The 12,335-nt window shown below is 40.2% G+C and overlaps 1 protein-coding gene across 1 annotated transcript; it reads right to left on the reverse strand.

Moving 5' to 3' along the window:
• Positions 1–287: 287 nt before the first annotated feature.
• Positions 288–12,335, reverse strand: crybg1a (crystallin beta-gamma domain containing 1a). Its single transcript, XM_062440372.1, has 19 exons — positions 11,644–12,335; positions 11,131–11,169; positions 10,917–11,035; positions 10,218–10,395; positions 9,460–9,599; positions 8,745–8,871; positions 8,619–8,654; positions 7,350–7,498; positions 7,053–7,179; positions 6,663–6,808; positions 5,508–5,634; positions 5,378–5,407; positions 5,129–5,241; positions 4,828–4,960; positions 3,875–4,014; positions 3,174–3,297; positions 2,793–2,951; positions 1,505–1,667; positions 288–1,182 (listed from the first exon to the last, which is right to left on the reverse strand). Exons 1-19 carry the CDS (start codon positions 11,770–11,772, stop codon positions 1,094–1,096), a joined length of 2,268 nt encoding a protein of 755 aa, XP_062296356.1. The 5' UTR covers positions 11,773–12,335; the 3' UTR covers positions 288–1,093.

Genomic DNA, 12,335 nt, shown 5'->3' on the forward strand with positions numbered 1-12,335 from the left:
GGTGTTGTAGCAACTCTAGTTATTTCTAAAAACCACTGTTTGTTGTAATGTTGTGAAATGTGTCATACATATACGTCAATTGTCGCTCATGACACTAGAAACAGCTTTTGGTTCGTGCACATTTTGTCAGAATTTTACAAAGTGGTGGCAGCCAATCATCTTATTTTGTGCCTAATAATCAAAATATAAAGTGTGTATTTAACAGTGCACCAGCTGATCACACCAAATGCTTAATGCACACACACCACACTTCCCATTGCTTGTAATTGCTGTCACCACATGCTTTGTTGTGGTGACAGCAAATAAAAACAATGGCAAGCGGTTTTATTAAAAAAAAAAAAAAAAAAAAAGATACAGGAAAGAACATTTTTATTTCACATGTAACAGTTTTCTCTTTTACATTCACATATTTACAACGGGCAGCATCGTTCTTTTTTTTTTTTTTTTTAAAGTTGTACTTTGAAATTTAAAACTCAAATCTATACACTTGATGCTTATGTACAACCTAACACAGTAAAGTACAGTTTAAGCAAAAACATATCAAAACTTTACAATAGATCATTTCTGATCTACGGTAATTACAAATACATGTATGGAGTGTAGGCACATCAGACTTCATGTTACAGTCTTCAGTATACAGTGTACATTCATATTTGCTGACAGTGTGATCAGAAAACACACTGCCACCATGTAGTAGAAAGTACCATAAAAGTAAAAAGAGGTTTGCAGCATTGAAACAGGGCTGAACTCTCATACTACATGCAGTGAAAACATGAGAGGGGATGCATGGAGTCTTTGGTATACAGTGTTTGAAAATCAAGTGGTTAAAAATAAGCAATAATTTTTTTACATGTATTCATTCAGAATAACAAAAAGAGAGTGCATGTTTTTCAAAGGTTGGTTATAATGTTGGTCCAGTCAATGGTAACCCTCCTCAACAAAAGTGAGTCAAAATACTACAAAGAAGTGCAACGCTTGCACCAAATCCCCTTCAGAGCCTTGTATTTAGTGATGTGAGTTCCACAGTGGAGCTGCGTCACAGGGCTCAGTCTCATTGCAGAGCTGCAGCAGAGGACCGTGAAGGCTCGTCACATCACAAGATCTCCAATGTCCATCTTTGGTTCGGTTTTCTCTCGTCAAGCGTATTGAGGATCACCTGGCTCTTATCGTACTGATGACCACCTGTGAAACAAAGACAGTACATGCTTAAAAACAACTGTTAAAGTGACAAACATCGATATTTTGCTCACATGTGGCACATATAAGAAAAATATTGTGAACTATAAAAATGTTCACATCTGTTTTAGAGTTTTAAAAAAAGGAAATGGAATGATTAAACTGTCAGCACAAACTGCACATCCCTAATACACCAGGAGGTGGCGTAGTTGTATCAGGACTGAATCTCAATCACTCAACTGAGGCAGCACCACACCTTTTCAATTTACTCCATTAAAAGTAACTAGAGAAGAATATGTGTGTGTAGATCAAGTCAGAAATATCTGACCTTTGACCTCCAGGACCAGGTCAGGTTTGAGGTGGTAGCGCACCAGTCCGTCTGGGGTGATGTTCCACAGCTGGTTGTCTTTGCCTCGCTCTTGGGTAACACAAAGCCGGCTGCCTGCCATCACCACGTTGCCTGTGGTTCCCAAGCAACAGTCCTCCACCATCTGGAGACAGGAAGGACGTGGTGGAGAGAGATGGAGAAGCGTTAGCATGTATAAGCTGTTTTACTGTAGCTGTAATCATCATTTGGTTGCTCAGTTTTGTATATGAATAACTTAAACCAATAAAACCAGTCTTCTTATGGCTGTGCTAAAATGTTGCTATTGTTCCATTGCTACATTTTCAGCCAAACTGCAATCCGTTCACACGTTTAGAGATCATCTGCTAACAGACACCAATCAGGACTGAACAAACAATCTGCAGCAGAGATCATGTGTGGACTGATTGAAGTCTGTTGGGAGTGTGTTATTTCCTGCTTTGGATTATTGTCCCGATCACATCCTTGTTCTCATGTAGAGAATCAACTCGGACAAAAACAACAGCGCCAGAGAGTCTCTGTCGTCGCCTGTTGTAGGGAATGCTAGATTGATGATGGCACAGCCTTGTGATAGGTCAAAACATCATCTAACTTAAGTACTGGACTTCCACAGGAATGCTCACCTAACTTTTGCCACATTATACTGTGTATTGTAAGCTGTCACACTACTGTAATAGTTCCTACAAGGAAATGACAGCAGTTTTCTAACCAAATAATCACACTTTTTTGAATTAACCTAACTTTTTTCAGGCCCATGTGTGCAAAATTCTCTCCCATCACTGCAGAAACCCAGGTTTTTATTATTGCTCTTTTCACTCAGTCCTAACACTGCAGTTGTGACTACACTGCAGGAGCTGTTTGCACAATTTTAATGCTCATTTTTTGAATTATGTGAAGCTATAAAAAGGCAGATTTAGATGCAAGACGTTTGTGTGGTGGTGGTGTAAGTGCTTTTGTTTTTGGTGCTGTTTTCTTTTCCACTGCCCTCCCCCTTCCTCCACTGATCTACACAGCTGTGCCCTATTGCCTTCACCCTTAGCATATAAACTCCATGGAAAGCTCGACTCGGTGCCAGCGGGCCATCCGGCAGCATCGAGGCTGTTGCTGTGTGTATTTGAGCTTGTGTTTGCGATATGTAAATCCCTAGTTTTGTACTTTTACTTCAGCTCTCCTCTTGTTTTTCCCTCGGGTTATCCTGATTGTTAATCCCTGCATCCCCCTAGACATCCTCAGGGTTGTAACAGTGTTGTACCTTGCAGGTGAGCTGTCCCTCCCGATAGATCCAGTCCTGCTCCAGCCCTCCTGTCTCCTCCATGGCCTGGACCCTCATCAGTTTGAGGTCTTCCAGCGTCCCTGTCAGTGACATCACACATCCTGTCTCCTTGTTCCGTAGACGGAAGTACATCTTTTTCTGTTGATTAAAGACACACACAACATGGATTAGACTTGTAAATACACAATGAAACAATTTAAAGTTTATTTTATTAAACTGGCTGAATTTATTAGCATGACAGTGTTTTATGTGGTATTCAGCTGGAATCAAATGTTCAACAAAAGAGGAAAAAACATTCCAGAAACTTCAAAGTGTGGGTAGTTTGTTATAAGATTACAATTTCCCAAATCTCATCCATACCTGGAGTAATGGACGCAGGGATCCTATTCGCTGCCAGCCGCTGAACTTGTACCAATCACTCACTTCGCTCGGTTGGACCAGTACCTGTCGACCGCGGTAGTTACTGCCTTCATACAACACCCACCTGGACAGAAGGCAGCCAGTCATGCTCTGTTATAGTTCAGCTTTGTTAAATCAAATGACAGATGAACAATCTTTATTTACATTCTAAGCTGAGCTCTTTGATTTACAGTTTTATTGACTTGTTGTGGTTTCTTCACGTCTCTGACATGTTTACTGCGGCTCTAAAAGCTAAGCTAACACTGTTTAAGGGAATTTCATGCTTCCCTGTCAAACCTTTTGCTGGAATATGAACATTTAAAAGTTTTGCCACTGTCACTTTGGCATTACCTCAACACAGATGATTTAAATAATTTAAATTAAAGTCCCATTCATGACAAAAAACCCGAAATTTTAGGCAGACTCTTAAACACAACTGAGGAGTTTGAGTTACAGATGGAACAGCAGCATTGTGTGTGTTACTTAGCAGAGTCTAATTGAGTGACTACATGCAAAACTAATAAAAAACAAATCTTCAAACATCACTTAAATTGTGTTGAAGTCTGGTGTTTGTGTGTTAAAACATTTGTTCATAAATATTAGATTAATGGCAGGTTGTAACTGTATTCTGCTTGTGGGTCAGACTAAACATGGTGACGTACATTCCTCCCTCCACCACCAGGGAGCGTATGTGTGCATCCAGGCCCGCCTGCAGCAGGTTCACCGCTCCATTGGTCAACACCACTCTGCGACCCCTGCAACCCATCTTACTGAACAAGACGATGGAGGGCAGAGAGAACTCCTACACAATAAGAACACAGAGGTTAATGAATGGACCAGTATGTGAGATTTAGAAGCATGTAGTGGTGAGGCTGCAGATTAAATGAATATCCCCTCCCCACCCATTTTCAAGTGTGCAGTAGAACTATGGAGGCCATGAAACTTGCATAGAACATTAAAAAAGCCCTCTCTAAAGTCAGTGTTTGGTTTGTCCCTTCTGGGCTACTGTAGAAACATGGCGGTGCAACATGGTGGGCTCTGTGGAAGAGGACCCACTCCCTATGTAGATATAAATGCTCATTCTAAGCTAACAAAAACACAACTATTCTTATTTTCAGTAATTATACACTAATTAAAACATACTTATCAATATTATATTCCATTTCTTCCAAGTCTGTTTTGCTAGATGCCACTAAATTCTACACACTGCACCTTTAATCAATACTTTCATTCGGAATGACTTACATCATTTTACATTTACCGATGATATGTACCATTTATATTCTTGTACGAGTACATATTACACCATATATATACCATTTATATATCTTGTACAATTCCATAGCTCTCATCACTTAGAATATATATTTTTTTACTATATTTATAATATTTCACATTTTAATTGCCAGCTATATCACCTATCTTTCATGGTAGTGGTATTTCTCTCTTTACCTTCTATTTTCTGACTGTTATTCACCACAACACCCAGGCAAATATCTTGTATGTGTGAAGCTACTTGGCAATCAACCCGTTATCAATCACAAACAATCACAAGATAGAACAAACACAGCTTTTCGTGTTCTTTTTTGTTCACACACATATTCACAGCACTCACATGTCCGGCGGTCTGTATGGAGCGAATGGTAGAGTCTGAGGACAGGAAACCCATGGCCTCTGTGTCGGGGTACTCTCCCTCCTCCAGCACATACATGTTCTCTGTGAACTGAGCTCCTTCATACACCACCCAGCTAACACATAAACACACACACATTATTTATGTAACATTGTTCTAATAAGGATTTAGAATTTTTTACATTTAATAAGAGGGTTTGGCTGAGTTAGAATCAACAGCCAGCCATGACACAATCTGTTATACACATAATGTGATATTTCAAGTTCAGTTGTGTCCACTGTACCTGCCAGACAGCACCTTACAGGACATGGGCAGGAAGTCTTCATCCAGAGCTGCTGCGCTGTCTTCCAGAGCCAACAGCCTTCCCTGGAAGTCTGGCTCAGAGAACAGCTGCACCTGCACACAAACACACATCCAAACAGCCTTACTGACCCAGCCAGAACATACAACCAAAGACTCAACATTGCTTCACACTGCAGATGAGTAAATGGTTCATCTGTTTCACATAAAGACTGAAAGGAAAGGAAGATACCTTGAATTTTGACGTCCCCATCTGCGTGTCCTGTAGAACAGACAGGGAGAGAGATAATGAACACAGTTCTTAACACCTGAAACTGGCTTAAGAGTCAGTTTAAAAAGCTTGACATGATAGAATTCCTTACATAGAAGATGGGCTGTATTGATGCTATCTTGAAGTTCTGGGCTCCCCAGTCCTCTGGAGTTGCATACAGGCCTTTCTCCAAGATGTAGACCTCTCCGCTGAATTGGGGCTTCTCAAACGCCACCCACCTGCCAAACAGAGAGAATTCATTTATTACAAACCACTAACAATATCTCTTAAACATCTTAAGAATATAGCAGGTTTTACTGACCTTGGCCCTGTTTCTCAATAAGCAGAAGAAAGCAAACTTTGAGGCAGATGTTATTCAGATGTTCATATTTTATAGTCTAACTTAAACATTATCACACATTTCATATCAAATTTCACCTAAGATTTAAATACAAAAAACACCTCTTCAGCTTAATAAGATTTATCAATTGGATTTTTTACGATCGTCTCGGCCTTAAGATCCCTTTGAGGAATGGCGCCCCGAGATTGTCTCCCTGATTAAACTGTTTTAACTGTCTTGAACTGTATACTCTCATTATCATTGTCATAAAAAGAGTGGAGTCCATGCTTTTAAGGGGTTGTAAAATGATTCAGCAGGCGAGGCAGATGTAAAGCAAACATTGGAACAGTCACATAAAGGTGCGTTCAAAGTCAAACCCATTCACTCAAATCTGTTCACTGAACATGTGAGCCGTGTTTTAAATCGAGACGAATCACGGATTTGTTTAGAAGCATTTTCTTTCACAGATTTTGATGCTTTACTTTATTTTATCACTTTACCACTGCCTACTGTATGCTTTTTCTGTCACTTTTCTTTGCTGAGACACTTGAAAGGTGTTTGTAATGTTAATCTTTCATACTAAGTAACCCTTCTTATTAATGTGCATCAATGTCAATATAAATCCTCAGCCTCAAGAGATGGAAACCTTTCACAACCTTTGTAATCAAATACACAATCAGATTAATTACACTAGCTAATAGCATAATTGTATCCTCTGGGGCAGTGTGTGTGTATGTGTGTGTGTGTGTGTGTGTGTGTGTGACAGAACACTTAGTCATGCTTGTAAGGTGAGAAGCACCCGCCCAAAACTAAAAGGGCGTGCACCGTAAGATCTCCCTCGACGGTTTTAAATGTCTCACAGGAAAAACTAGATCTTTCTATAGTTATTTATTGTTGTTTTTTTCAAATAGTAACAGTCTGACTTACACTCCACCCATGACGTTGATGGACTGGGTTTTGATCCCATGGCTGATGTCCTCCGTGTTGAGGACGGGATCCAGCAAGTCCACGCTGAGCCCCAGCGCGTCAAAGTGCCGCTCGGTGAACAATTTGACGTGTGGGGACAGGAAGTCCTCGGGAAGATAATAACACGGTGAAATGATTAGAAAGTGAAAACCCGGTTCACTCCTTTTTTTCAGCTCTCGCTTTCCAGTAAAAGCAAACAAAGGAAATTCAATCTTTTATGTTTACAGTTCACTTAGAATCAACAGAAGCGGTCCGACGTGCAGAAACACCACGGCAATCAGACTTTATTACCAAAGATTTAAGCAAGATTGAACAAGGATCTTGGAGATGAATGTTTGAGGTGGGACTTACTGTGCAAAGAGGCCGGAGAGACAAGAACCCATCCTCAGATCCTCCCCAGTCACTGCAGTGAGGATACTCCCCCTCCTCCAGGATGTACTGCTGGCCCTCAAAGTCTTCTTCTTGATAGCCCACCCAGCTACAAGGACAAAACAGAGCATGCTGGATTTTAACCTCACTTTCCCCACTTTTACCTCCTTATTATATATTAATACAACAAAGTATCGTCCAACCAGCTGGATGAGGCCCATCAACAGCTGATTGGCTATTGGCTCATGGCTGATTGTCATAATGAACTCAGATACTCACAGACCACCGATTATCTGGAGGGACCCCACGGTAGATAGTATTTTCTTATTCGCATCTTCTCCTTCTTCCTGTTCTTCTGTCAAGTTGAACACGTCACTGTCCACCTCTATAAACTCTCCATCAAAGTTGGGCTTCTCAAACACTAAAGCCTGGATGAGACAGAGAGGACGGAGTTAAAGATGAGGCCCTGTTGCACACACAGGCCTTACTGGTGTGTGTGTGTGTGTGTGTGTGTGGACCTGTCACAATAACTACTTTTATTGGACGATCGTCTCAGAAATAATCGCGATAAACGATATTATTGTCATTTGAAGATCATTTTATACCACTGATATAATAGTAATATAATAGCATAATTATGCAATGCAAAGTGTGGCAAAATTGAGGTAAATGTCTATATATCATGTTGATATATAGACATGATGATGTGGATAATTGAGTTATTGTACGATTAGTCGTTAATGTAATTATTGTGACAGGCCTATGTGTGTGCGGGCTGTTTAAATGGGTTTGTGGTCCTTTTATGTGTTTTCTGGTCCATTCCTGCCCTGAGGTAGAATGCCACTCATTCCACAAAGTACAATAAATCCTGACCTATCTCACACGTGTCTATCAATAGAGTGTACACATTACAAGTAAAGACTCGAGGGGCTGAGAGCTGTCAACATACCAGAGACACAAGGTAAAAAGATGTTTGGACATGATCTCCAAAGGGCTATTATATACTAATGCCAAACATTTTTTTAGCTAATTTAATGAACTTACAAACTCCTGACACAAGAACGTTGGAATTCCACAGTGAAAAGTTCATCATAGGACTAAGACTCCTAGAGTTTCCTCCAGCATTATGTTTGACCACCATGTAAATTTTGAACATGACATAAAATCACTCCTTCAGTCTGCTTTTTTTCTTGGCTGATTATAGAGGTATTTAGAAATAAATGAGAGTCCTACAGTAATGGAGAGACTGCTACCATATGTCAGCTTTCTGCCAGTTTCTGTATAATTTCCTCCGCAGGTGATAAACCTGCATGAACAAGCTGCAATGTTTCCCAATTCTGTGTGAATTACAGCCAAACGCTCAAGATACTGAATCACAGCAGATACAGTAAATATGCATTGGCTAACCTTGCATGATTCATCTGTAACAACTTTTCCTTCCTCTACTTTCCCTTACCTCTGAACCAGACTCTACAAAAGCTAGTTACAACTATAACACGAGACTATATGTAGTTTCCATCAACAGTCGATATTGATAGATATACAAACCTTGACTTCATATGGATGTTCCACCTTTATTGCTCCCTGCATTGAAAAGACACATTTGTCAGAGTGACACAATTGATAGAATGACACTATAATGCTAAAATGTATCATATTGTGCATATACTGTACCATTTTGAGGGGCCTGAGAGACCCAATGAAAGGCTCAGGGAAACCCCAGCTCTCTGGGCAGGGATACTCCCCCTCCTCCAGCACGCCTACAATACCTCCAAATCCAGGATCGCTGTACACTAACCAGCTAAAGACACACACAGACAGCATGTCAGACAGGATGAAGAAAAAACACATGGTTATGGCATATGAGACATACACATATTGACTTTTTCCTTTACAGTACTTTGGTAAAGCAAATATGCCCTAACCCTGACATAATGTAGGGAGAAATAACATTACTTTCGTTTTCCAAACCATGAGCCAATTGAAAAATGTAAGTGCTGACTATCAATAATCAGAAGCAGTTTAATTATGTCAAATTATGACAACTGTAAGTTCTAGTCTGCAGCCTGCATTCCTTTAAAAAATACACAACAGATGCTGCACACACACCCTTTCCTGTACAGTCTGTAGAAAGTTTGAATGCGTTGTGTGCTTTAAAAGTACAATAATCCAAAATGACAACTATGATTATCTTTTTAAAAATGCAACATGCCAAAAACAAGTTTGCACAACACTTCAACAGTCAACCCTGACAAGTAGCCTCAAGGTAATTTAGCATTAGAAATAACTGGGATGTTTCCAAAGTGCAACATTCCTAGTTACTTGCATTTTCTGTTACTTTAATGAGCGGCAGGAAAGTGCATTCGGCATGAGCGTCAGCTAAACTTACACTCCAGTATGAACTTTAATAGAGCCAGTGGTCTGTGGAATGCCATAGGTGCCGAGCTCTACCGTGTCGTCACAATAAGTTGACATCCTTCCCAAGCCGTTCACCTCTGCAAACAGGTCGATTCTGGATAAACCATAGTCCTGTGAATCACAAAATAGGCATATATTGTTTATTGTTTCAATACTTATAATAAATGTCAGGATGATAACGGATACCTATTTTCGGTACCAGTACTGAAACTATGGTATCTGATAAGATTCCAGTTTTCAAATATTAAATTTCAAAATCAAAGCAGCCATACAGAAACTCAGCATATGACAAAAAGTCTAAAATTGGCAAAATTATGATTTAAGTCAGAAACTGTCTAATCAAAGAATAAGTTAACATGAGTACAACTTTGATGTCAGCGTTTGGTGCTTGACAGATTTTGGACAGTCAAGTTCAACTTCAAGTGTATTGTCATTCCATCCATATATAAAAACAATACATACAGAGGAATGAAATTGCATAACTTGGGATCCTTGTGCTAAAGTTAAATAAAAATAAAACGACACACATACACACTTAATTAAAAAAAATCCTAAACTAAGACAGACATAAAAGCAGCAGTGATTAATTCATATTTATAATTCTTATTGCCTGTGGGAAGAAACTATTGCACATTCTGGCTGGCTAAAAGAGTGTTGAGGTTGAATACCCAGTACAGTAACAATAACAATATGATCCAAAGTTGATTACATCGGCGCTCAGTAACCTACCCTCACTGCCAATCGAATAGAACCTATGACAATAGGTGCTGTCGGAACAGGCTGACCCATCTGGTCTAGTGTTGCTGGAGTTTCTTCGCTTGCCCAGATGTTCACCATGTGCTCTGTGGGACCTTCTTCAAGGGCAATGATGCGCCCCTGGAAGCCAGGTTTTTCATAGATGAGCCAGCTAAAGAGAGAAAGAATTACAAAAAAAATCAGAAACGATTCTCATTAATATTAGTTGATAGATGGCTGAAGGTCTACTTGTTGTCTGAATACAAGAAGAAGTGATGTGTAGGCAGACTGGCATTGCAAAGAGCATCACCTATATCGATATTATTCTCTCTTTCTATGTTTCTGTACTTTGTTTTTATTATTAGTGTGTGTGTGGGGGGGGGGGGGGGGGGGGGTATGTATGTGTTGGATGATTGGGTTTTATTTTTATTTCTCAAATTCCATGTTTTTTCAATTTTTTCTGTTAAATGTTTCTTTTATGTAAAGCACATTGAGTTGCCACTGTGTATGAAATGCGCACTGTAAATAAAACTGCCTTGCCTTGCCTATTATGATTGTGCTTTATCAGCTACACAACAATGCCACAGTGGATCTTGCTCGCCCCCTGTGCCTTCTGGGAATAACACTTGTAAACCTTAGAATTCATATGGAATTAAACCTACAGAGTCTTTAGAACAGCAAGAAGACCCTTACCATCCTCTGACGACTCTGACTGAAATGACAGGGGACAGCTTCATCGCCGTGGCATCCTCTACATCGCCGAAGAGTTCAACCGCCTCCCCTTGAAACTGATCATGTTCATGTATGACAATCTGGAACAGGAAGTACACACATCATTACAATCTGTGACACGGCATGACCGAACAAATATAAATAAACAATGTGTATAAATAACATTTAATTATACCTTTCCAGGCCTTTTGTGGAACCCTCTTATTACAGGTGTCTGCAAAGAAATGCAATATTTCAGTTATAAACCAGAAAACACATCAGGTATTTTGTGTGCATTGTCCATCTAAACACAATCATGTCATTCATACTTGTGCTTTATTTGCGTGTTACTACAAATAACCTATTGTGACATGTGACCGTTGAGCTTCAGAAGACCAGATCTTGAAAAATTACTCCACTGCAAAATCCCTGACGGAGGACATGCTTGCTTTGTTTCTCATGCTTCCTCCTGTTCTTACTTGCAAATGATTCATGACTTTGTTGCAACAGCCATGCAAAACAAAGGAGCAGGATATGATACTGAGACATGTATATTCACGGCATATCAATGTGGTGAATTCTGCAATACAACTGCAAGTTGAAACCCTAGCCGCTCAAAACCCATTCAAACTTTTGGGTTGTTATTTCTCTAGATTGAAGAAATAATTAGAAAAAACTGATGTTAAAGTACAAATATTCAATTGCCTACCTTCTTTTTAGAAGTGGAAAGTCCATTTCGAGGAGTCCGCTGGATGGATTTGCTGGTTGGAGGCAGACCTTTAGGACCTTTCACACCCACATCAACCTTAGGTACTCCTGGTATCGAAGGCTTGTCCATAGCAGTACTCCCTTTAGGATCTGGTTTTATTTTAGTCACCTTTTTGGAATCCTTTGAGACTTCAGACACTGTTTTGTTCTTCTGTAAGTATTTCTCTAAGTGATCAGGGAGCTTTATATCTGAGAATGAGGGCAGAGGAGGAGGAGAGGAGGGGCTAAGCGCTGACTCAGTGGTTGTACCTGCACCAACACCCACAGCAGCGTCTGGATCTGTACCTTTCACGCCCTCTTTATATGCTCCAGTGCCAGGCAACGGTGAATCAACAACTGCTTGCTTTCCGAGCGAGGGCAGGTCCTGCTGTTGTTTAGATGAGATAGTGCTATCTGAGGTGGGGGAAGCTTCCTCTTTGGTCTTTCTGGAGGTCCGAGGGGAACTCAGTAAGCTAGAGAGAATGGATATCCTTCCTAGCCGTGACGTTGGCTTCCCCAGCTTCCCTGGCTCCTCTCCATTGTTTTCTTTCTCTTCTTTTCCTGCATCAACCTTATCCCCCTCTTTGACTTCATCTTTTCCTCTTACCCTATCAAGTGACAGGAGTATTGACTTGTCTCTTGCACATTTTCCCA

This window comes from Scomber scombrus, chromosome 19 (assembly GCF_963691925.1).
Source record: "Scomber scombrus chromosome 19, fScoSco1.1, whole genome shotgun sequence".
Lineage (NCBI taxonomy): Eukaryota > Metazoa > Chordata > Actinopteri > Scombriformes > Scombridae > Scomber > Scomber scombrus.